Source organism: Primulina huaijiensis, chromosome 8 (genome assembly GCF_012295235.1).
Source record: "Primulina huaijiensis isolate GDHJ02 chromosome 8, ASM1229523v2, whole genome shotgun sequence".
In the NCBI taxonomy this organism is placed as follows: domain Eukaryota; kingdom Viridiplantae; phylum Streptophyta; class Magnoliopsida; order Lamiales; family Gesneriaceae; genus Primulina; species Primulina huaijiensis.
Genome location: NC_133313.1, coordinates 18,213,483 through 18,239,726, shown reverse-complemented (window position 1 = coordinate 18,239,726; position 26,244 = coordinate 18,213,483). Strand labels below are relative to the sequence as shown.

Below are 26,244 nucleotides of genomic sequence, written 5' to 3'. Positions count from 1 at the left end.
TTAGGTGGCCCACCCCTTCCTCAATTATTCTTGGATATTTGTTTATATTTAATTTAATAATTAATTTATAATATATTAAATTAAGAATCTTTACTTTTTTCACCAAAATTAAATATCACTCATATTAATTTATAATATATTAAATTAAGAATCTTTACTTTTTTCACCAAAATTAAATATCACTCATTTTTAGTAAAATTATTCTTACTTTTAATTTAAAATATTTTATATTATATCATATTTTCACCTAGTATACTGTTCTTTCAGTCAACATAACCAATGATTTTTTTTTTCAAAATGTTTAATTAATATGCTTTTATAAGATTTATAATTTTAAATTATTTATTGTGATAAAATTCAATAATTTCACCACATGGTTTAAAAAAAGAAGTAGAGGAGCTACAATTTAATGTTTAAAAACATATTATATATCATTTCAAAAATCTGTGTCTCACATGTGTGATATTATTAGACCCCACAAATTATTGTATTTTAAAGACATTTATGATTCATAAAAAAAAAAATCTCTTTCAAAATAAAAAACCAAATATAAACTACATTATTGTACTTATTTTTGAGAAAATATATGTAAGAAAGAATATATAGTCATTGTTTTTCTATCAATCAAAATAAAAGTATATAAAAAATACGTGTCTATCATGTGATATTCTTAGCCCCACAAATTATTGTATTTTAAAGATATTTATGATTGAAAAACAAATATCTCTTTCAAAATACAAAATTTAAACTACATTATTGTGCTTATTTTTAAGAAAATATTTTAGAAAGAATAGTGTTTAGAAGAAAAAAAAAACAAAAAAGAAAGTAAATATATAGTCATTGTTTTTCTATCAAAATTAAAATAAAGTATCCATTGAAGAATGAAGAAGGCCAAATTCACGACAAAACATTTTGAGTAGGTCTCTTGTGAGACGGTCTCACAAATCTTTATTTGTGAGACGGGTCAACTCTACCGATATTTACAATAAAAAGTAATACTCTTAGCATAAAAAATAATATTTTTTCATGGATGACCCAAATAAGAGATCTGTCTCACAAATTAAGACATGTGAAACCATCTCACAAAAATTTTTGCCAAACATTTTTGTGTTGGACTAAAGTAGATCTTTTTTTTTTTTTTTTGAGAACGACCAAAATTTAAACAATAATATCAAAGGGCTGATTTAGCATTGTAAACAAGGGCGGTGACAGAAGATGGGGCGGTGATTTTAATTAATATTTAATTATCAAACACCATAGATTAATTAGTGTGAATAACAAAAATGAGTTTAAAAAATGTTCATTTCGTCCTACAGAAATTTTAGCTTGACCTCTCCGTAAATAAGACATCCCAAAAATTTCAAAAAAACACAACAATATACGCTTGAAAATAACATCAAGTTCACGATCAACCAAACCAATATCCTACGACAGCACTGACCAGGACTAGATACACATACCACAAACAAATCCAAAACAACATAAAAACTTCACAATAAGCTACACAAGGTATCTCTCTGGCAAATTATCAAACTAGTATAATATATATAGATATCTGGAGACTCTGACACAAACCAACGCAACTACTGGGTACCACTTGCTGACGCTCTACCAGACGCATCAAATCTCCTTGAATAACCTGTCATGATATTTAAAAACAACCACAATGTAAAAAGAAAACAAGGGTCGGACCCCAGTACGACAAATCAGTAAAATTACGACGTAAATAAATGACACGTAATAATACAAAGTAAAATGCAATGTTATGTCATGCATGAATGATAACAAGAGAATCACAGATATCAAACAAAGTCCAAACAAATAGCATCAACAACAGTAACAGTGGCCACCCGTGCTAGGAATGCAGCATAAAATCACCGCTCGTCCATGCACTTAGCATCGATAATGCGATTAGATAAGTCGCTCGTCCCTAACTGTCATATGAGAATGTGGCTAATCCTATCTCACTCGCCCCTATGATGAATCAATGTTAGGATCTGTTAATGAAGGTGATGTTTTTAGAAGGAATGTTGAATAAAGATTTCGGTTTTTGAAATTTGTTTCGGGTATAAATAAGTTCTTTAAAGAACTGATTCTGAAATCTTGTGTGTCGATATCAATCAATTAACTAATAATAGTATTGCGAAAATAAACTGAAGGATAAATTTAATATTTTTTGATAAGGTAACAATAATAGAATGAATAGAATGATGGACACAAATAATTTTATGAATGTTAAGAGACTTCAACTGCTCATCACCCCTTCTATCTCAAGGATATGAATTCACTAAAAGACTTTGATTGATTACAAAAAATTATAATAACCTACTTCAGTTGGACTTATACAATGCCAGACTGAAACTCTTAGCTTTTCTTTTTTACATATCAATTGTTAACTGAATAGCTCTAATAAGTAGCCTGAATGCTACGGATAAATCAATGAAGTAAGAACTAAATTGTGCGATTTGTAAACTGGATAAACTCGAAAGTGAATCGCAACTGACTGATAGTTGTTCGTAGATGGTTCGTTAACCTTTCTTCAACTGAACTCATCAGATACAAATAGTCTTCGATTCTAACGGTAACATTGAATGCATTTAATGATTAATATCTGTTGAATCATCTTCTAGTCCATGTAGATGACTTTATCTGACGAAAGTACGATGTATCAGATTGTTCTGTTTCATCTGTTCTGCTTTGGTACGGACTGTTAATTTGTCAGTTGAGATTCAAATTGCAGCTAATGACGTGACTAACTGATCAGGAGTCAAACTGGAAGACTGATTAGTTCAGCTGGACCACATCATTTCTAACCGATGTGTTATTAGTTTAAACACTTCAGTTCAGTTAGGTTATTTCAGTTCAATTTAGCGAAGTCTCCAGTTCTAATCTTCAATTTGTTTAACGAACTTCGAATCATCCATTTTTGACTTATTTATACTTATAAGAACTTTAGTCTATTTACTTCCGTTCTTAATCCATTTTAGTCTGAAAAGTCTTCTTTAGTTTCGAGATCAGTTACAAACTCTCAGTTGTATCAGTTCAGTTTGCTTCCTCAGTTCTTTTACCGATTTGTTTGTCAAACTCTGAAACTCATAATTTCCAATACTTAATATATCTCAACAGAATAAACATAAATCATCGTTAAAGGAGTTGAAGCTCAATATGCTATGCCAAAACAAATAATGTATGAATAAATTAGATAAAACATTCAAGTCACATAATAGCAAACAACATCTACTAGATATTCTTACACGCCGATATAGATGTCATAATAATATAGGCTCGAGCGTACCTCAATTACAACTTACAATCCCACAATAATTCTTAAGAATTTTCTGATGACTACAAACCTTAAACTTATCCAACAATAGAACTTACAATATAAATTTGTTATATACTTCAATATAATACATTTCCAATGATTAAAACAATTAAATTAGAGCGGTTAAAAATTGAATTTCCAACAGCTTATAAACCAATTTAAATCTGAAATTTCAAGCTTAATACCTCAAGAATCAAAGCTTAAAAGCACAATGGTGGTCTAGCGGAGGTGGCTCACGGGAAAAGTAACCGGAAATACAGTTCACGATGAGAAAACAAGCTGGAAAACAGAGAAAAACTCAAGGCTTCACTTATATAAACTAATCCACAAGAACAACTAAGAATCGAAGCCGAAACCTTACCTAAAACTCGATCAAAGCTCGCGTGCACAAGTGCTGAAAACAGGGCCGATCGAACTCGAAATCTTCCGATTCATTGCAGGAAAAAGACTCTAAGACTGGAGGAAGAAGGTTGATGGGCTGTTGCGCAGCTTCTCCGACTGCAGAAACAGAAGAGAGGGGCGACATGTTGCAGGTATGGGTAGAGCTTCATCTCTTTGGTGTACGCAATTTCATTAAATGGTTTGAGTTTAAAATAAATTGAAATGAGTTGGGCTTAATGGGAAATTTGGCTCTCACAGAAGCCGCGTAAGATTATTTAATACGCCAATCTACCGAAATTGAGGAGCTCACAAGACATTATTAAAGGTCAATGTAAGAATTAAATATAAGAAGTCCCAACTAGCAGCAGAGGATTGCTCTACTTTCCTCTACTTTATTTGATGTCTAGTGATCAATGAGTATATTTGGAGCCACTGGTGATTGCGGTAAGCAAGCAATGTGTATATCATTATGTTGTAGATATAACGTAACACCATATTATATGTCTCCTGTCTCCAACGGGCCCAAGTATTTGACTTACTAATAGCTGAAGAATGGAAGAAAAAAGGTAAAGTAACGAATAGGGAATCAAGTCAAGGTGGACACTTACCTTCATGCCCAATTCCGAATTACCCAAAAAGGAGAGCCGAGGGGCCTCAGGTTAGCCGCATCAGTGATTTTGTCTGTTAAGGACTCCTCTAGTGCTCCTCCTCTGGTGATTAGCTCCATTAGAATTACGCCAAAGTTATACGCATTGCCTTTAATGGCTACAACACATTTATGCAAGCAACAGTTCTTAGATTGAGACATGAAACCAAATTTTCAATAATAGAAGATTAATTTTAATGATGTTCACAAATATTAAAAGCCTTTATCGACATGTGAAAATGCTACCAGCTGGAGCGAGATAGATGAACATTCCGGTAAATCTAGTGGCAATTGAAGCTTTCCCACATGTGCAATCCAAAAGAGTCAGCCTAAAATTTGCAATCTTTCTTCTCTCGTGTCATTGCCCACTAAAACATTCGACAACTTCAGATCCCAATGACAAACTTGGTCAATCTAAACAGTGGCCGTCCCAACACCTCTAGCAACATCCAATGCAATAGCTAGCCTTTCTGTCCATTACAGGGGATTCATCTCTTCTTCTTTCCATCATAGACAAAAAACGTCTCATATCCATCTAAGTAATATTGCAAATGTTTGATCAGGTGCCTATTTATAACTTTTGTGTAATCTCATATTTGAACACATTTAAATAGCAATCTTAGTGTGGTCATGCAACTCCACTATATAAACAGACAACAGTTTCAAATCCACACTTGTTGAATATAATATGTTCACTAAAGTTGTTGTCTCATTTCTCAGTAGTTGCCAGAAATGTTACCAGTCTCAACTAATTTGAAGGTCACATTGACTGTTGCTGATACGATTCTTCAATCACGAAAAGTAAACACACCAGAAAACGGAATCACGCCCTCGATTCGATGAAACAAAGAACGTTGTGTTGTCCCGATCTTTTGAAACAAGCAACGATTTTGTGATATTCACCTCTAAGCGATGAAAACTTAGCAAAAAATATTCATGACTGAAACAATTGAGAATCAGACGAACCTTCAAAGAGCTTTTCTTTGACAATTCGTATGAGATCAATCGACAAACGCTACAAAGAAAAAACTTGATAAGTTTGATTTTTGAAGAACAAAACAAAGCTTTGAATGTTTGAGAGAAAAACTCTAAAACTTTTGTATAAACTCAAGATAATTGTTAATTGTGTTCCATATTCGTCTATATGTTGTTTACATATAAAAAAGATACTCAAAATAAGTTACCAAATAATCTAGGATTATAAATTAGGTTAAAGTCTAAATTTCCCGCAAGGCGGCACGCTCGGGCGGTAGGATTTGACTGCTCAAGCGCCGAGTGTTCTGGAAATCTTCTCTTGTACAGTAATCGGGCGCGGAAGGTTCTGAAATTCGTCTTCTTGGCAGTAAATGTGGCACTCGGGCACGGAAGCTTCTGGTCTCCCTCATCATTTAACACTTGAACAATGATCATATGGCTCTCATACTCACTCCCATGCATCACACACCCTTCGCGAAAAGGATTTGCCCTCGAATTTTGTTCATCACTAGTCATTAGCAAGCCACGCTCGATCAGATTCATATAAGTTGCTTCCTTGGTTATGAGTCTCGCTAGTCCCACCATTAATAGTATCTTGACATCGTCTTGCTACCTTGAGAGCAAGGATGGCAACCATAGCGTGAGGAAACTACACTATATTGGAACACTTGAGTTTAGTTCAATTAAAATGGACGTCGTAACATCAGTTCTTCCATGCTCTATCCATCAAAATAGGAGCAAACACATGCCATTATGAAACTGGTGGTACACTATTTCTGAAAATGAACTGCAAGATTGTGTTTTTTGCCTCTCTTGCGGCTGAAGCAATATTTCTGACACATTCTACAAATCATTCGGTTGGAAACTATTCCCTCCTCACCGATATCCTTTGCAGGAGCAGGATCCATTTTTTAAATGGTGGAAACGACTTGAGTCCCTCAAAATGATTTCATGTTCAATGATCCAAGAAATGTAATTAAAAGCTGTATGGCAATCACCGCATACACGCAAGTTTTCGGTAATCCTAATAGGCATGCCGAGATCTGATGTAAGAATGCCATAAGCAAGGGCCAATTTCTCACTATGTTCAAGTAAAATATCTCTTTTCTCCTCGTTATCTACATCATGGAGAGCAAAACTAGTTTCAGGAACATAGCCCAATATTTTGATAAGAGCTATCAGTTCATCAAGTAGATTATAAATCTCTTTAGTCATTGGATGGAATTTGTCCCCGACAAGAAATATTGATGTCACTTTCTTCCCTTGTACCCAACTGCAGCCAGGCCTATTCTTGATTTCACCACGTTTCATCAGCAATCGGATTCTGGCAACATCTTTCCACTGCCTAGCACGGGCATATATGTTGGAGAGTAGTGTATACAAGCCATCATTCTCAAAGTTTAACTCTTACAACTTATTAACTGCATGCTCTGCAAGTTCCACATTCCCATGAACCCTGCAACGACTAAGCAGTGTCACTCAAACTATTGGACTGGGTTCCATCGGCATGTCCTCTATGAGCTTCAAAGCTTCATGCAAGCGTCCAGCATGACCCAAAAGATCAATGGCACAAGCACATTGTTCCACTTCTGGAACCACCTGAAATTCCTCCATCTAATTGAAGTAATTAATTCCCTTCTACACCATTCCAGAGTGACTACAAGCATATAGCACAACCACAAAAGTAACCCCATCAACAAGGAGACCGGCCTTCCTCATCCCATTGAAAACTTGGAGAGCCTCTTCTCCACGAGCATGCATCCTGTATCTAGTCATTATAGATGTCCAAGAGACTGCATTCTTACCAATAATTCCATCAAAAACAGCTCGAGCGGCATCTACATTTCCAGATTTGGCATACATGTCAATAAGGCAATTTGACACAAAAAGCATACCCTCTTTATAGCAATTCCTCAGTATATAAGCATGAACTTCATGGTCAAGTCTATGGGCACCCAGACGTGTACAAGCCACCAACGCACATGATATAGTGAACGGTTTTGGCATAATGCCACATTTGTCCTTTAGCATTTCAGAAAAAAGTTGCAAGGCATCATTGGCGTCTCCATGTTGTGCATAACCACCAATCATGACTGTCCAAGTAACCACATTTCTGTTTTCACAATCAATCAAACTGAATAGTTTCCGTGCTGCTCCGAAGTTCTTGCACTTTGCATGCAGATCTATGATTCCATTGATCACCATCATGTCCCCATGATTCTGACCTTCCAATTTTAAAATGTTTTTCAAAACATAACAGTGTATTTCCTTTCCCTGCATCAATGCGCCGACTGCAGCACAACCCGATAAAGTTGACACCAATGTAACTTCATTTGGTTGCGATCTAGAAAATATCATCTCCTTAAACATATCAAGTGCCTCAAAGCCAAGTCCTCTCTGTGCATACCCTGAAATTATAGCACTCCATGTCATCACATTCAACTCAATTTCTTTCTCCCTCATTCTCTCAAACAATTCCAAAACGTGATCAAACCTCTCAATCTGAGAGTAGCCTGTAACTAGTGCATTTCAAGACACCACATCCTTCACCTCCATCCTATCAAATACATTCTTTGCCTGGTCCATTAATCCACGCTTTGCATACATATCAACTGTGAGACCCCGAGACTAAACACTGATAAAATAGCTTTGATGACATTTTGGTAAATAAGTTGAAAAATATTCAATTTATTTTGATATCATTTTCGTAGATAAGTTGAAAAATAATGAATTAATTTTAAGGGCAAAATGGTAAATAGTGACATATCATTTTCATATGAAGTTCAAATGATTTGAGATTTGGATATGACGTAGAAAACTCAAAGATATAGAAGTTTCGTGTTTTGAGTTTTGGAAAATTGAATCGTTTGACCGGTCCAAAATGATATACTGATGTTAAAATGTCAATGGTAATTTCGTAATTAAGTTGAAAAATACTTGATTTAAATTTGATGATATTTTCGTAATTATTCGATGGTATTTTCGTAATTATGAGATGACATTTTCGTAATTATCTGATGACAAGGATGGCAATTTCGTAAATAATATAATATTTAAAAAAATAAAAAAAATAATAAAAAAAAAGAACAAGATAAATGTCAAACTTCCGTGAATGAATGAAATTCATTCACTGAAAGTTTCACAGAGAGGCGAGAGTGAGAAGGGTTAAAAAAAAAAAAGTTTTCGATTTTTTTTCTTTTCGATCGTACGACTTATCGGTTTATCCAATCGACGAACCAACTTCAGTTCTGGGATCGTTGACACGAGGTCTTCGATTTGAGGTATAAATTTTATATTTTTGGTGATGTTTGAAATTCGTCGATTTTTGGAATAAATCCGATAAATTGTTAAATCATACAGAAATTGAAGATTGTTGAATAGTGTATGATTTTAACGAAGTAGAGAAGATTATAGTGATGTTATTTTGAATTTTTCCCAATTTATTATAATTAGAGAATTTTAATCATTGGATTGAGATTGGAGAATTATTTGTCAGTAATTATTAATTCTGATAAATATATGCGGTAGAATAATCGACAAGAAGCTAAGTTTTGAAGTCGGAATTGAATTATGCTATGATTTGAATTTGATATGAATTTTAAAGATATTTGAAACCTCTAGTGTTGATATTGAATGAAATTATGGATTGAAAAGAATGTGTTATGGATGTAGATAGAGTTTCTATACTGAAATATTAAAGCTACATCGACTTGAACGAAGAATTGAGGTATGTTACGACCGGGTAACATACGACAGGTATCTGTATTATATGATATATGTTTAATTGATTGGATTGAGATTACATGTCTATATGCCTTATTTGTTGAGTTTATGTGGCATATATGACATGCACGTTGAGCTATGATCCTTGGATACCCTGATATGATTTGATTTGATTCTGGGGTTTGTGAACACGATGCTATGTTTGGTATTACATGACCCTTAAAGCATAGACATTAGTGGCCCCGATGATTTGATTGAGATTTGGGATTTGATGGCGCTTTGTCGACGCTATCATACGATTATCCCTGATTGAGGCCGGTGTGCCAGCTCGAGCATTGATTTGATAGCGATTCGATTGATTCTGACATGTGCTCAGTGGATGGGCATTTGACCTGATACCTCCACGACATACATGCATTGCATATCATATATCATTGTTTAGATATCTGTGGTATATATTGTGGTTGCTTCAGACTGAGCTTTGCTCACCCCAGACGGGGCTGTTGTTGTCTTTGTATGTAGACAATGACAGGTACTCCAGGATATCAAGAGACCGGAGAGGGTACTTCTGGAGGGAGTCACAGTTTGAGTTGAGGTTTAGTGGTCTTTCCCAGTATATATGTTTATGTATCTATATACCGGGGCATGTCCCGAAGATATGATTTGTTGTTGTAGGAGTTATTTTGATTATGTGTGGGCAGATTTTATGATGTGAGATGAAATACTATTTTTAGTATTCAAGCAACATATTTTGGGCTCATCGTAAAGAAATTTTAAACTCGTTTTCCGCTGTGATTAATTAACCCTAATCAAATTGTGTTGTAATAACGATTAGGAGCTAAGGGCCCCACATCAACAATTGTGTTCCCCACACACACATCCTCAAACAAATCTCTCCTGATCGAATATCCATGAATTTCTGTTCCAATCCTCCATGCTTTAACAGAAACACAGGCTGGGAGCACATTTACCAAACTAACTGCGTCTGCAAATCATCATTCTCAACCATATCTCCCAACATCAGCAAAGCACTCGTACACTCCCCAATCTGAACGTAAAAAACCATAATGGAATTACAGGATATCACTTCACACATCCCTCTCACAAGCATTTCATCAAAAAGTTTGTGTGCCTCATCACTTGCCCCACAACGCCCAAAAATAGCTACGGCAGCGTTGCCCACAAACACATTGGAGAAAACCTGACCTGTAACAAACGCAAGCGCATGGACTACCGACCCAGTAGCCAGCAAAGAAAGTACCCCACATGCCTTGAGAACGTAGGGGAAGTGTATCCATCAGGAACCCAACCAAGAATCCGCATTTCACCAAACATGCTGAGGGCATTCGTGTGATCTCCCCAAGAAACTTTCCTTTTGATTAGGCTATTCCAAAAGAAGACTTCGGAACGAGAAGGTGAAATATGAAGTAGGATAGTGAAAACATCTGAATGGGCATAGTGGGATAAGTGATTGGAAAGTATTCGGAAGGTGACATCCGGATTTGAGTGGAGAGAGAGACCCCGAATTATGTGCTGCTGGTGAATTAGCTTCCTTGAGTTACAGAATCGCATTGTTGTTGTGTAGATGAAAATAATCTTAGGAGACAGCGGAGGGCGGTGGCAGAATAACGTTTGGGCTTCGGCGGGAATGATGAGGAAATGAGCATTTGACAAATTGTCAAAGCTTACTTTGCAGTGGTACCAGTGCAATGCGCTTTTTATAGTTGATACGGAGGGTATTTGTTTTTTTTTTTTTTTTTGTAAATTTATTATTTTATGAATAATAATAATTGGAATTTTTTTCTAAAATAGATGAAAATTTATCAAAGATAATAGTAATTATATTGTTTCTCGTTATGTTGCCCATAAATTTGTTAACTATTCGGAAATATAATTAATTTAAATACTTGCCAACCAGTGAATATATTTTTAGCTAAAAAATTATAATTTTTGAAATATTCATAAGGGGTGATTAAATGAAAATTTTTAAATTTAATCAAAGGTAGCTTTCGCTAACTTTTGCTTGTCTGAGGCTTTTAAATAACAATTGTAATTTGTACTTTATTAGATTAGAAATTTCAAATCAGAATTTTTTGTAAAACACAGATATGCGCATGCGCATGCGAATGCGAATGCGAATGCCTATCCTCCAAAATATTCTACCTTTCTGACCATATATTTCGGCACCAAGGCCTAATATAGATTGTGGGAACATAATCACAAAACAAATTATTGATAATATACTTCATACATAGAAGTAAACACCTGTCTCATTCAACTTATCAGGAAATTAATCTTATCGTCTTGATCCAAAGAAAGAAAAATTTGACGAGTCAAAATAAAATTTACATATTCATTCAACCATATAAATAAATCTGCAATATGTATTCCTATCTCGTGCAGGCTGCAGATAGATTCCACCATCCTCTTCTTCTCATGTCCACACAACATATATAAATGTGACTTGAAATCTTTGACACTTCCGCGTGATATTCTGTCGGCCCTAATGATTTTTCTTGCCAAAGGTTAACAAGCTTGGGGAATCGGCGAAGTAGGATGCCGGATCTTGTCGTTATTATTGCTCTTCTAAAATGTACATGCAGCTAGTAGTAACCATAATAGCAGTTGCTACTGATGGCACCCGAGTAACTCCTCATGTAGCCTACTGAATACCAGGCTTACAGGTATACAAGCAACGGCTGTGGGTGGAGCTTCGGTTTTTATCAGCCCATCCACATGGTAGTCACCGCTGCTGCTGCCACCACTTCTCATATCGTTACGACGATTTTTCGGCTCAGAGGCAATTGAAGACAATGTTCTAATCTTCTGACTAGTAGATGGGCTAATTTTCCTCGGTGAATTTTTGGAGAATATCTTCTCAGCAGAATAGTTGGAAATGATTGGTACGGACATATTTGCTTTCTGACCTTGACTGGAGCCAAATGGAAGCTTTCTATCTTGATAGACCGATCGAGTTTGATGCTTGCAATCATTTTCAATTGATGAGTATAAATGTGGGCGTGGAACACGAGAATTTGCTGTCCTACGGCCAGTCCTCCATGACGGGGGAAGCCTGTTAGGACTCTCCAATGACTCAGGGAAAATATTATCAGCTGCAGCAAGAAGGTTTTCTGATGACCCACTCTCGAGCACTTCCAATTGGATGGGATGACCAATTATAGCATGTCCATTTAGCATACTCAGCATTGAAATCATAGGAACGTCCCTTCGGTAGTTGCTGGCCTGAACTTCTAAATCCACATCTACCAACATGATCCTACCACCAAAATGATGCCTATCAGCGAACATAGTGTCTGGATACTCACGACTATCCTCCCAAAATCCTCTTTTTGCAGAGTGACTATTCCATGTCAACACATCTGAATCTATGATATTGTGACTAGAACGACTTAGACCTGTTGATTTATATTTGGCCGCATGGGTCCTACAACTTTTCTGGCCTGAATCAGCCTTGGTACCACCACTGGTCCAATGGGAACTTCTTCCATTCGTATATCGTCTGAATACCTCTGAATCAGTTCTGTCAACTGACCGCTTTCCGAGACCACGGTTATTTCTTTTCCTTTTCAGCTGCCATTTAGATACACCTGATTTAGTTGATGCATGTTCATTTGGGTTGGACAAGTCATCAGGAAATGTCAATTCATCGGGGTCATCACTGTTAATACTTCCATGCCCTTCATTGGCTTCAATTCTCGGATATTTAGGATGCAATTCTATAGAGGCAGAACCATCTGTATAACCAGGCAACAAAATGAGCCTATGAAACCAGACTATTTTTTTACCAGTTAAAAGATTATGTAAAATCAATTGGCCATGGACGTTAGGAACAGCAACCACCAAGAATCAATTAATAGATCAGATAAAACAGTAATTCTTAAAACAGTGGCCGAGTCAATCATCATTTTGCAAATAAATCATCCTTGCTCATGGTGCGCATTTAATAAAAAAACACAGATAAGTTGTTCCATTAAATACTATTTTGGTAAAGAAAATAATATTGCCAAAAATAGAAAATGAACTGTGAGGCTTCAGAAGCAGAACATAGTTTTTTGAAAAAATGATGAGCACATGGAACATAGGAAAATGTGCTAGTTGCTTAGTTGCATAAAAGGATTCATCATGCTAACCAGAAAGTGCAGTCAAATCATCATCTGAATCTGATTCCATAGAATCTGTCTCAGAGCAATCTGTTTCTGTATCCTCTGTGGACTCAGAAATATGCTCTTCACCCAAATCCGAATAGGGCAAGTCTTTTTCTTCAAGCTTGGAAACTGGCATTTCTGCCAGCGAGGATTGCAATCGTCCATCATTCAAATAATCTCCAGAATCATTCGACAGGTAAGCACATCTGCTCCTCTTTGCACGAAATGTAACTCCGGACAGCTCCTCTCCTGATAGAGGCAGAAACAGAACCATCAGTAGGGTAAGATTCAAACAACAGGTAATTTAGCAGTATAACAAGAGAGTGGCTCCTATTATATCTCTTAATTAGAAAATTCTCAGACAAGCTTTTGATGCTGGACATAGTTTATCATTCTAATTTAAGGGCAACAATTAAAAAGGTAAATAATAAGGTAATAAGACAAACAAGAAGTTGAAAAAAAAATTGAAGCTGTTAAAGTAGAAAGCTTACTAATTGGTGCAGCGCGAAGACCAAAGTCCTTTAATCCTCGCGTCCGAGGCAGCACACTGGCACCATCATCATCTCCACTCAATTGACTTTCCTCTCTAGCAATCACTTCATACAGACAAACCTCTGCATTCTTCTCAACCGGAGACAAACCAAGCCTTTCAGATATTTGATCTGATCTGGATTCATTTTTATTTTTGCCTCCATCTCCCAAATACTCTGAAGACGTTGCAGCATCTGGTGACGATTTGCTCCTATGATTAGAAGAATTTTCCAATTTCCCATACTTATTCTCCAATAATTGCCTCTCTAGTTCAAGAGCATGTAGTATGGCATCTTCCCGACGAGCATATTTCTCTCTTTTCTTTGGAGGCATACCCTGAGAGGCTTCAGCCCTTTCTATACAGTCATCAAACTCACCACATCGGAATGCCTTTACGCGTTTTGACTTCTCCAAATTGTACCAGTCCCTGGTGGTACACAGAGCAAAAATATTCATAAACAATAGTAACTTGGGGAAGACTAGCAAAATGACATTCATTTTGAAGTCAAACTGCATAACTGGCTGAAGGATTTGGAAACAGTTCAAGTCTCACAGGAAGTATTTACTCTTGTGATCTATAATAAATTTGCAAAAAACTAATCAAATGCCACATAAACTAATGCATGTCAAATAGTTTGTATTAAAGAGAAACATTTTCTTATATTATATTGAATAAGCGGCCAAATTACATTCAACAAACCATATATTCAGTTCTCCATACAGATTTGACAGAAAAACTCCAGGGGAACAGGAACTTCACTGCTGCCATTAAACATTTGGACTCATGACAATTTTCGTCCTGTACAAAGCAATTAAACCCTTCTGAGTATCGCTTTTTTACCCAAATGGTTGTCCATGTGGTTCATGAATGGACCTTGACAACATGGGTCATAAACCAATAACCATTTGAACTTTGGAGTTTAGAAAGAGTAATTGCATTTCTTTCTGTAGAATTGTATAACTGCAATGAGATTTTGTACACTATTTTCAACTTGCAATGAGATTTTGAACACTATTTTCAGTTGAAAATAATGAATTAAAGCCTAAAAAACCAAGGAGAGACACGATGTCTAGTGTACATTTATTCCTCTCATACATGCAAGATTTCATTTTTATTAGTTTTTTTACTCCTCTGATAACAATTTATGTTGCATTCATTTCCATAAGATCCCAATTAATGTCTTTCACACCTACACCACAGATGTGACTATGAATAATGGGCTCCAATGGTAAATTTTCACCTCAATTCTTCTCACGCCCTTAATAAGATTTAAGTCTTTAATCAAAACAAAAATGACCATGTATTACATCAACATCTTCCAACGAGCTCGGACGACCCAAAATATCATGGTAGTGATTAAACAGAAAAGACACTTAAGACGTGGTCAATCAAAGACACTAGCAAAATTAAGGCCATGCTGTAAATCTAGGTTGCAGCTGAGTAACATCGATGACAAATCCTTCTACCTTTGACAAGTCTACATATTTGAGCTCACTGCAGCAAAAAAGTAAGTCATTCACAAAAAACGTTAATCCATCGGTATCAAATAACGTTAATTCATCGGTATCACGAAAAGTAAAGATGCAGCAATCAACATAAAACCATTACCAAACGCATCCACCAAAATGACATGCATAGCAGCACACCATCACAAATATTGCACATAAAGCTTCACAGGAATGAAATTTTTAAGATCATGTGTAAACTCACACGCTAGCATCTTCCCTCCCAAGAAGCTTCACAGGAGTTCCAGATCGCGGAGATGTTATATGAGACAAAGATAGCTCTTCCTGACCAAGTATTTTTCCAGGCCACCAAGACCCATTACGCCTTCGAACCCACACTATACTCCCCACACAACCATCAGCCACTTCCCCAGATTCTGAACTACCCATCTCTCTCCTTTCTATCTATATAAATATATTTTATAATTCTTAAGGTAGAAACAGGCACATAAACAAGTGTATAGACAAAACAAATCCTATTCCCTCCCACCCTCTACAAGCCTTATCGATTTACCCAGCTCACTTTCTCATCTTTTTATTTAACCAACAATAATTAAGACCAAGTCTCCAGACAGATTATTTCACCACTGCCAACGAAATAATCAGAAGGAATCACGTATAGTACTAAAGAGAAACACGCTTTGCTTTTTGATCGACAGAACAAAAGTACCGTACCGACTCCCATCGGTAAGCCACCCATAATGAACACAGGTAAACAGCAACTTTATACGGATTAGGAAGAGACAGCTTTTCAACGATCTGAATATTGTAATCAAGAAAAAGGGAGTAGGGTTAGGGTTTTCTTCAAAATGTTGGGGGAACTTCACAATTGGGGCATTCAAATGAAACCACGGGGAGTGATTGGCGGTTGGATTCAGGTAAACAGTGGATTTAAAGTGTTTGGTATGAATCAATTTGATGCGATGCGGACTTTGGGATTCAAGCCTGGAAGTATGTGAGTCTGGTGCGCGACCTCTCTGGGCCACCAGAAAACGGATGCAACCTAACCCATAAAAAAAATCGAAAATTATAGATTAACCCTTCTAAATATGAAATTGCGTTCTAACCCAATTATAAGTATGTCCCCAAAACACGTGCGTAAACGAAGCTAAACCATTTCGTTCAAATTGTGCTGCAACGTGCCAGTTGGACGAGGATTAGTTCTATGAAAAAGTTCTGTAAACAGCTGAGATTTGCATTTGGCAAATGAATGTCGAAGAACTTTTTTGGGACTTCCAATTTTTAAGAGCGTGTTTGGTGACAGAAGCTAATGGATTAATAGCTCTGTTTTTTTTATTTTAAATATATTGTTTTATTACAAAAGTTATTAAAATAACATTTTTACAAGAGCTTTTTTAAAAGTCATAATTTTTGAATTTTGTTTCTGTTTCTATTTAAATAAAAAAAAATCACACTTTTTTAAGTGTTTTTGTTGAAAAAAACGTTTTGATGTTAGATAAATGTGAACAAGTGTTTTTATTTTTATTTTTAAATAGAAGTAGGAACAGAAACAAAAGTTTAAAATTCTAACTCGAAACAGATTTTGCAACCGAACACTCTATTTTTTAAAAAAAAAACTTTCATAAAGTACTTTTAGCTCATTAATTTCTCCGACCAAACAGATTCTTATACGTTAAAACCGTTTCAATTTTTTTAAAAATAAAAGTAGTTTTTAAAGCTGAGCTTATTTAAAAGTCTTTCAAATTTACAACTTCAGAAAATTTTCTTTGAAATGAAAAAGAAAAATCTAATAATCATTTTTTTTATGTAAGTTGCAAGCTTATTATGAATTCAATTGTATGTTTTTTCTAGATCTGCAGATGATTGAATAGACATATATTCAAACACAAGCTGACAATTCCTGATTAACTTTTTATAAAATGGTGACATAGGGGGGCATTTGTTATGAAATATAAGTAATGACTATTGCACAAAATGTCGCATTTTTACATCTTCCATTAATCGAAAACATTTCTTGATTTCTTCACTTCAACAATTTAGAAACATAAGAGAAAATAACATAAAAAGTGGTTCGGCTAGACAGAGATAATTGGGTTTGGAAAAACTGTTGAATTTAACCATTTTAAACCAGTGCTGACGATGAATAAATAGTCATAAACAACAGTGCAGCACCCTATTTACAGCAGCAGAGCCATACACAATTTGCAGTGGAACACATAAAGGGATGCTGCTTCAGCATCATTCTACCCTGCTCTCGTGTATGATCTTCAATCTCATACCTATTTAAGGATCAAGATCACCACTTGCAAAGAATTTTCACTGTGAAATTATTTACATTCTGCGTCAACTAGATCACCACTTGCAAAGAATTTTCTCTGGAAATTATTTACATTCTGACTCCAGCTACTTTACATTCTGACTTCAACTACATCACCATCTTTTAACTTTGTACTGGGTAATACTAAGTGCCCGTTTACTGAAACCAGCTTCCCATCTAATCCAATTCTTCTAGCAGCATCAGCAGCTGTGCTGCCAGTGCTCAATCTCATTATCTCACCATGTGGCCAACATACAATTGCTACTTCACCAAGAGATACCGAGTTCCTAAAGGTAAGTTGCTGTAACCCAGCTTCTGAGCGCAGTTGTTCCTCCCACTGAAGCATTGTCCTCAAGAGTTGTACCTGTTATTTAATGAAAACTAAGACGTGGATTAATAATTCTCATTAATAAACTGAATAATCACCTCAATTTCCAGGTGATTGATTTGGAAAAGTCGTGATGGAAGCATCAATTTTAATACAAGAGACCACTAGTTAATTTTTCATGAACTTCATATAATCTGATGGCCGCATAGGATATACCTTGTTGTTGATGCCAGTGTCCAGCAACGACAATTTAGAGGTAAAGCTAGGCCTCTCCTCAATGATTGAGTTAGCATCAGTGGAATCAATGGATTTCCCCTCAAAAACATCTGAAACGACACCCCAATATTCCGCTTCTTCCCACTCTGTCAATTCGATGACTTGGATAAAGGTTGGCAGCAGCCGCTGAAATTGATCTTTCTGCAGATTTGTATGGTAATTTAGAATGTGCTGCTGTTGAGCAATAAACAACAACGAAAAATATTTCCAAAGCAAGAAAAAGAAGGAACATAAATTATATCAGCACATGGAAAAGAAGAAACAAGAAATGCATTCCATAGATACCTTGTGGTATATCCCATCTCTGCAAAGAGTGTATTTTTCCAAGCAGGTGCACCAATCCCCATGACCGGGTTCAAACCACCATTCATCGGACACCTTAAAATTACAAAAAAAAAAAAAAAACCGGTAACCCCTTTAAATTTTGTTGCTCAACTAATTCAGATAACTTACACTTTTGTGGTCATACAAAATATTTTAAAGGTTTATGACTGGAAACATTTTGCTTCAGGCTCCAGGAAGAAGACATGTTTAAAACAATGCAAAAATGCCACATAATCTGAAGCACAAAATATTTTTGAAAGCTATTAAATTCTTACAAGTGATGAAAAATTCACTACAAGCTTTTAGCCTGTTACGCAGAGTTCTTTTTACTATATTAGATAGCCTATAACTGATAAAAATAGCACCTTTTTGTACAGATTTGCGTAAGCTTCCCATCTTTTTATTTGGTAAGAAGATCTTCTTTCGGCCACAGCTTCTGAAGCTGCTTGTCCAAAGCTTACAGCAACAAGCAAATCTCTTCCGTGGTTATCAACTCTGGACAGATAAATGTTTCATGCACAAGTAAGATAAGTTAAATGCATGGGTCAAAGCTGACAAATCAGCAGCAAGTTACCTAAGAATAACAGCAGCAAGTAATTGGCCAGCTTCCACTCTGAGAACCGGATGTCCCACTTTAAGTGCACTGTATTTTAATACAGAAACATCCTCAAGGGAACCCTGATCTTCCATTTCCTTCGAGAAATTTGACGAGGCACCTGCTTTAGGCTCAGTTAGAATGCTCTTGGAGGGCAATAAAATCTCAGTCTCCTTATAAAGCCAATGTGCAGCAAGACCATGTTCAGCATATTCATGCATCCTCTAAATTAAAGAATCATCATCGAGCATCAACAAAATTGAATTGTTGCCACTGTCAGTTCCTGTACAAAATTTGAAGAATCATATACCTGTGTTCGTATTTGAACTTCCAAAGGAGAGTTGTCTGGACCTTGTACTGCAGTGTGCAGTGACTAAGAATGGGGAAATACGTCAAGGATAGGAGTCAGAATTACAGCACAAGATGTACTCTCGCAAAACAGATGCAGTAATTAAAATAGAATTTTGACCTGGTAGCCACTTGGTTTTGGGTTGACAACATAATCATCAAATTCACCATCAATTGGGGTCCAAAACCTGAATGCAGGAACAACACATATTAGATAACTCTTTTCACCACAAAACTGACTTGTTTGGATGAGAAGTGATTGTTGACATATACTTGTGGATTATGTTAAGGAGATTGTAACAACATTGAACTGCCTGTCCATGTAAAGTCCCATTCTTGTCCCCAACAATGACCCTCAAAGCTCGGGCATCATATACTTTGTCAATGCCCACATCTTTTCTCTTCATCTATGAAGTGGTGAAATCAAAATGAGCACTGGTTAAAAGCTCGTGTCACAACCGAATCGATAAAATGAACACTTGACGTATCAATATTTACAGTAGGAACGGTTAAACTGATCACGACGATTGTCACAGAAAAAATTCTCAAAAGTATTGCATATTAAATAAATATTAAAGAATTCCCGATGTCAAATGCACGAGTATTCAAAACAAAACCAGGGATATAATGAAACAAATAAAGCAAGCTAAAAAATGTATTAGGAGTTAAGTCTTTACAGAAAAGACTGTGCTGTCATCCTTGAGGCAATTCCTAGGCATGCTCTGTGCAACTTATCCTCATTTTATGACATGCTTAATGCTGCGCCACATTCAATTTTCAACTCACCCCAGTCAAATATTACATCTTAATAAAAGATTCATTTATTCCACCAAAACAGTACAAAATATTAAACTCTGAAGATCTTACAAAAGTCCCAAACTGCATTAGTTTTTATAATCAGTATATCAAATATATCATGGGTAGTACCTCAAATTATTGCTCACTCGACCAAGAAATAAATCCATACCTTACTATAGATGCTATACAAGCTTTTAAGGCGTCCGGATAAAGTTACTTCCATTCCTGGAACATATCTGCAAACATTATGTATATAACGAAGTTAAAATGTGGGTTTCTATCATGCTCTTTGAAAACAGCAATATTACTAGGTTTATAACATTATGTATAAATGGATAACCTACGATGTTGAGATAAATAATTCCCGCTCCAGTGCTTCCTCACAAAGAACCAGAGATGCCAAAGCAGCGCCGGCATCCCTCACAACCTTAGGTTTTCTAGGTGTATCCTTGTAGGTTGCTTGAATTTTCAAAAAATGAACACGTTTCTTCCTATCCAGCATGAGATCAAAAGGTAGAACAGCTTGCAAAAGAACCTGCATATTAAGAACAAAAAGGATAAGAAGATCCATACGGAGCGATCGAAGTTATGTATAAAGACAAAAACAAAGACTATCTCAAGTATACAGAGACAACAAAAATTACGCCAACATCTTTACACAGAGGAATTGGTGGATACCTAGTAACTATTAGAAGAAAACCAAACAGTGCAGTACATATATTCACTGATAATCACGTCTAAACAAGCAGGTAAGATGTCTAACATTCACATGACTGGAAGTTACAACACAATTATGCATATTCATCAAGGATAGAAATAAGCACATGCTGCTCTAGGTTCACATCAAGACACATTCAAAACTATTACCTTCATGCTTGCATTTTCCTCTTCCCAGTCTCCAGGTTCTCCACATTCAGGGAATTGAATTACAGTGCTGGACTTTGCAGATATTTTTCTTTGATTTACTGCCTTGTTGGAAATCCACATTGAAGCCAAGTCAGCTCGTAGTTGGCGAAATATTTTGGGCTGCACATTTAGGCAGTACCAATGGGTAATGTTTCCTAACATCGATGTCATGTTTTTCTATTTTTATAAGAACACATTTAAAAAATAGTTAGCAATAAACCTGGAGGACAGCGAAGCAAAGGTCTTCTAGTTCAGCTTTTAGAGCCCACAAGCCTAATCTGGAAGCAAGTGAGCACCAAATAGCTAATGTCTCCTGTGCAACAGCTTGAGCTTTGGTTGGAGGAAGAGCGTATCTGCGAAAACCCATAACCACACCAAGTGGCGGATTTGTTGTTTCAAGAAGACAATTGAAAAGCTAATGTAAGTCCTTCCGGTGAAACATAGAATATGGAACTTAAGAGTGAAAAAAGGCTGACCAAACTTAAGTGGTAATAACATATGAATTTGTCATCTACATGCCTATAGATATAATCTCTGGCGGATACATGGAAAGAAAAACAGAGGAAGCATAGTATAAGTACATTGTTCTCATGTTATGAAGACGATCAGCGAGCTTTATGAGAACTACTCGTGGATCATCAATCATTCCCAGCAGCATCACTCGTAAATTATTTGCCTATAAGACAGATTTCTAGGCATGAATATTCAATTTCAACAAAGTTATATCTCAAACAACCGTCTGACACTGATTCCATCAACATCATCATATTTAAATGACTGCAACAAGATATTTTTTCCTCGGTACTAGCTGAGATATTATGTTGCTCAATAATGTTATGATTAAAAATATCAATCAACGCAGTTGGATGAGAATATAATTGTACTGCACTGATATCAGTTATCACGACACTTATATAAGTGTTTTGAAACCTCGAACACCTAATTCTCGCATGAAATTTCAGTAAATTGTGAACAAGAAAGATATAAAGCCAACATCTCATACTTCTAAGAACATGGCCATGAAAAATGTCACATATTAAAAAGTATAGTCATCCTTTATCATCATGACGTCGGATTCCTGGCTATATTGAACAGCATTGGCCTCTGTGATTCTTTCTAGTTTAATTACAAGAACTCAGCCAGCTATTGATTCTGAAACTCGATTTCTCTTAACATAGGGCACTGATTCAGCAACATCTTGAAATAAATAAATAAAAATGTCTTCGGCATGACATTAAGATTGGAACTTATAAAAAAAGCGAGTTTAATGGATCATTTCAAGAGCTATTAAGCAGTCCAACCGGGCGCAAGGTGCACCGAGGCGCGCAAGGACCATGGAGCCTGAGGCACAAGGCGCACAAGTTGTTTTAGATATAGATGTCCTCAACTCGTTCTTCTGCTCAACAATCTCTTCTTTTGATTCCATCGTTGGAGCGTTAGGTTGATAGGGTTTAGGTTTTTTTTTTAAACATGTAATTAAAAAAATTCACTAAGTGCGCCTGAGTGAACTTCCAAGGCTAGTCCAGGCGTGCACCTGGGCTCGCCTTAGTGAATCGTTGCGCCTGGGATGACCCCATGGTGGCGGCGAGAGGCGCTCGCCTTTGACAACGATGAGTCCAACATCTAAAAAATGTCTCTTTAGCTAATTGTTTACATGATAGCAACATTGTGTATACCTCTTCATGGCTAATGGTGGCTTGACTCTCATTCATCCTGCGGTGCCTACGTAATAACTGGAGAAAAAGCATATGATGAGTGCCAAAACAATGGAAATTCTGACCATCTTAAAAGGGGGAGCAGACATTAAAGTGCGATAGGATGATAACAAGGAGTGCACATAGCAAAAGAGTCAAAATTCCTTGCTTAAGTCCTGACAAACCAAACACTGGAAGTTTGGAACTGACAACAATATGGTTGGATAACCCCACACTCCTCCCACGAGAAGTTGAATTGTTTCTCTTACAATGGATTAACACCTTGGCATTTCAAATGTGAACACTGAAAATTTTAGAGTTCAAAATTATATTGATATGTTAAATGTCTATACCTGATTGACATAACTTAGTCTGGAAACTCCACCCACCAGTTTCGCAACGTCGGCATCGAATGCCCGCTTTATGCTGTCCAAACTTTCACAAGTGTCATCAGCCACATCGTGTAGGATTCCAGCAACAACTGTATCGATTGCCTTCATAAAAGCATTTTGCTACTTCAAAATATATACAGATAGCTTCATTAATGAACAATAGAGGCACTCAAATAAAAACAAGACAGGAAACTCTAAGTTATCAAATATGCAATTTACAGTCAAAGAAGCAAATTTTTTTGATGATGCTTTGACAGCAAAGAGACATCGTGCATAACAGTTTCTTGTCTACGGAGAAACTTCGGCACTTAATTTCAGGAAGTAGCATTTAAATTTCAGGAAGTAGCATTTAAGTACTCTGTTGCCATTTGATGGAATTAAACCAGCTAAAATTTTTCCTGTGTGAATACAGTGGGATAAGTAGGGGTCCCCTGTCTTCCTCATCTGGCCATGATGAGCTTTCCTTGCAAATGCTATTGCCTTCTGCACCTGCCTTCACAGAATCAGAGTTTAGTAGCAATATAGCAGTAGAGCATTTTGACTTCAAATGAAAATATGCAATTAAAGACGAAGCACCTTTCCTTCTTTGAATATAGGATAATCAGTGACATCTACACCATCCAATACAAGTGTTCCTGCACCAGATATACTGCTTTGTCACTCAAATAAATTAGAAATACTGTAAAATTCATATCAGTCCTTTTCAATAAATTTCAGTACTCTGAGGTGCCATGCCAAGGGCAGTATGGCTTTGCTAACTTCGTAAATTTCTTTTATCTGACCCGTGCTATGCAACGATCCATGTATATACACACACACGCGCGATAAGTTTTGAACGGAGGGGGGTGACCACCCCCGTCCCAGGCTCTCAGCCCCTTCTGGGACTGCAAACATGCGGACACTTTTACACTTGAATCGATCTATGAAATCCCTTTTATATCTCACTCATTAATCTATTGTGCTTAACCAATTATATACTCAGCTTTTTCCTCGAGAAAGTGGTGCTTCTCTACAGAAAGCTTCGAATTTGATAAAACAGAGTTGCTTAGAACATAAGGACAAATACGAGGAGATTTAACTTGCCGGGTTGCTCATTGACTTTAGGCCACAAAAAATCAACTTTGGTGGAGAGGCAAGCCCCCGAAGCAATTGCGACGGCAGTGACCGCAACTTGCGTAATAGCTGACGTCACTGCTCCATGCGCGGTACCTGAACCCGCGGCGGCAATAAGGTTGCCGGAGGTTAGCAAAGACGAGGGGACGGAGAAACTCTGAACAATCTGATCCACAACACACCGGAATTTGCCAGAATCACGGAGATTTTTAGCGAAGGAAAATCGATTAGCTCGGAAAATTGTGGAAGTTTTGGGGTTAATTAACATTGCTGAGGTGTGGCAAGAAGACATGAGTGCCCTGTACTGGTGGTGGTTGTGGCACCAAAAAAATCACCCCATCCTAAGCTTGCANGTTTATGAGTATTTATTGATCTAAATATATCAAAACACAATAAATACAAATACATCATAATGAAAAATCAAATATATTAATTTATTTATATAACAATTTTCAATTTGTATGATTATAACATAATGACAGCTATCTCAAATTAACAAAGATAATTTTCATCCAAATATCATTCACAATGGAAAACAATAAAAATAATATTAAGAGAATAATAAATTTTTCTAAAATCAAAATCACAATGTATTTAAATGGAGTGCATATAATGACTGTCAAATAAAATTCTCTTAATTAACTAAATTATCATAATGATGTTAAAATAAAACCCCTAAACTTGTTATTAAGTTAAATATCAATTGTGTTTTTGCTAACTTTTAACTCCTTGCGAATTTTGTTTAACTTTTTCTTTTTTTAGAATAAATATTACACATCAACTCAAATATTTTAAACTGTATAGTAGCTCAATCATCATGATTCGATCGATGTATCCAACAAAGACAATTATTGCACTCCAACAATATCAATAATTACACTAATTGCAATATATGAGAATTGATCTCATGACTTTGACTCTCATATATACCAATTGTAGGATCATGCATTTGTCGCTTTACCAAAGGTTATAAACAGGGTAATGATGCAACATTAACTAAAATCTTTTAAAATCGTAAAACAATTCAAACGTCACATTTCGATTGTTATACCTTACATAAACAATTATTGCACCTAACAAATATGATATAGTTGTTATTTTACATTCTAGAAATCATTTTTCTAAATCAAATTTATTCTCACTAATCAAATAATTTCATCGAACACAAAGTAGTTTTAATTATTAATAATAATTTAAACACAAATATTAATTGTTAGGGTGACCACTATATGTCCTCACCTATGCTTCATTAAATTGCAATCATAATAATAATGCACAATGAATTGGTAAACATAACTTAGTTAATTTATTAAGTGAGTAATATTAAATAACAATTTTGTTATTTTGAAATGTGAAAAATAGCTTATATATATATAAATTCATCATATATAATGCTAAATTAATTAATATGTAGAAAAGAGAAAAAATTGTTTTTTATGTATGTAATTTCATCATATACAATTAGAAATTAATTAATAGGTTGAAAAGAACAAACAGTATAACAAATAATATATTATATATGATGATTTCGTAATAGAATAATGTTAATATAATCATATTTTGTATTATGTTTAGAACGCAATTGAAAATTGATAACAAAATATATAATAATAGAAACTTTAATTTTAAAAACATTTTTTTATCTAAAATATTATCATAATACATAATGAATCATAAGTGAAATCACTAAATTGTTGAGTAACTATTTATTTAATTATTACTTAAATCAATTTATTGGAATTTGTCAAAAATTTAGCATTTCTTATCATCTACATAAAAATATCAAGAGCTTCATAAATTCATTGATATTAATTAAAAAATTTAATTTAAATACATAAAAAAATTCTTAAGTTCCTAAAAAAATTATTTTATAGTTATATCTGAAATATTAAACATTTTATTAGAAGTTTTTTTCTTATCAGCTATATAAAAATATCAA

General features: G+C 35.5%; 2 protein-coding genes and 1 pseudogene across 8 annotated transcripts; all 3 read right to left on the bottom strand.

The window, feature by feature from the left end:
* Positions 1-2,367: 2,367 nt before the first annotated feature.
* LOC140981971 (pentatricopeptide repeat-containing protein At5g16860-like) lies at positions 2,368-10,737 on the bottom strand (annotated as a pseudogene).
* Positions 10,738-11,264: 527 nt separating this feature from the next.
* LOC140982727 (uncharacterized protein At1g51745-like) lies at positions 11,265-16,248 on the bottom strand. Of its 3 annotated transcripts, none has more exons than XM_073449393.1 (5): positions 15,459-15,592; positions 14,448-14,708; positions 13,708-14,174; positions 13,202-13,465; positions 11,265-12,805 (listed from the first exon to the last, which is right to left on the bottom strand). In XM_073449393.1, exons 3-5 carry the CDS (start codon positions 14,078-14,080, stop codon positions 11,679-11,681), a joined length of 1,764 nt encoding a protein of 587 aa, XP_073305494.1. In that variant the 5' UTR covers positions 14,081-14,174; positions 14,448-14,708; positions 15,459-15,592; the 3' UTR covers positions 11,265-11,678. The 3 variants fall into 3 exon arrangements, with proteins under 3 accessions (XP_073305494.1, XP_073305493.1, XP_073305491.1); XM_073449392.1 differs by lacking the exon at positions 15,459-15,592 and adding an exon at positions 14,740-15,452; XM_073449390.1 differs by lacking the exon at positions 14,448-14,708 and having other exon boundaries at positions 15,459-16,248.
* A 1,055-nt stretch (positions 16,249-17,303) lies between these two features.
* On the bottom strand, positions 17,304-24,651 carry LOC140982699 (uncharacterized). Of its 5 annotated transcripts, none has more exons than XM_073449350.1 (18): positions 24,276-24,651; positions 23,769-23,827; positions 23,550-23,681; positions 23,154-23,294; positions 22,783-22,839; positions 21,688-21,782; positions 21,327-21,459; positions 21,068-21,226; positions 20,545-20,735; positions 20,370-20,436; positions 19,676-19,809; positions 19,524-19,590; positions 19,365-19,427; positions 19,034-19,278; positions 18,825-18,954; positions 18,421-18,513; positions 18,076-18,276; positions 17,304-17,895 (listed from the first exon to the last, which is right to left on the bottom strand). In XM_073449350.1, the coding sequence occupies exons 1-18, from the start codon at positions 24,595-24,597 to the stop codon at positions 17,623-17,625; spliced, it is 2,562 nt and encodes an 853-aa protein (XP_073305451.1). In that variant the 5' UTR covers positions 24,598-24,651; the 3' UTR covers positions 17,304-17,622. The 5 variants fall into 5 exon arrangements, with proteins under 5 accessions (XP_073305451.1, XP_073305453.1, XP_073305456.1 ...); XM_073449352.1 differs by having other exon boundaries at positions 24,272-24,506; XM_073449355.1 differs by having other exon boundaries at positions 23,550-23,685; positions 24,276-24,470.
* Between the last annotated feature and the right edge of the window lie 1,593 nt (positions 24,652-26,244).

Excerpts from the sequence above, each read along its gene's own strand:
- LOC140982727 (XM_073449390.1), bottom strand. The coding sequence starts at position 15,643 with ATGGGTAGTTCAGAATCTGGGGAAGTGGCTGATGGTTGTGTGGGGAGT. Across the intron at positions 14,175-15,458 it reads GGGAGGGAAGATGCTAGCGT|GGACTGGTACAATTTGGAGA; the intron begins GTGAGTTTACAC and ends GTGTACCACCAG. Across the intron at positions 13,466-13,707 it reads TCTTCGCGCTGCACCAATTA|GAGAGGAGCTGTCCGGAGTT; the intron begins GTAAGCTTTCTA and ends TGCCTCTATCAG.
- LOC140982699 (XM_073449350.1), bottom strand. The coding sequence starts at position 24,597 with ATGTCTTCTTGCCACACCTCAGCAATGTTAATTAACCCCAAAACTTCC. Across the intron at positions 23,682-23,768 it reads CTATATTCAAAGAAGGAAAG|GTGCAGAAGGCAATAGCATT; the intron begins GTGCTTCGTCTT and ends CTGTGAAGGCAG. Across the intron at positions 19,279-19,364 it reads AAGTTCAAATACGAACACAG|AGGATGCATGAATATGCTGA; the intron begins GTATATGATTCT and ends TCTTTAATTTAG.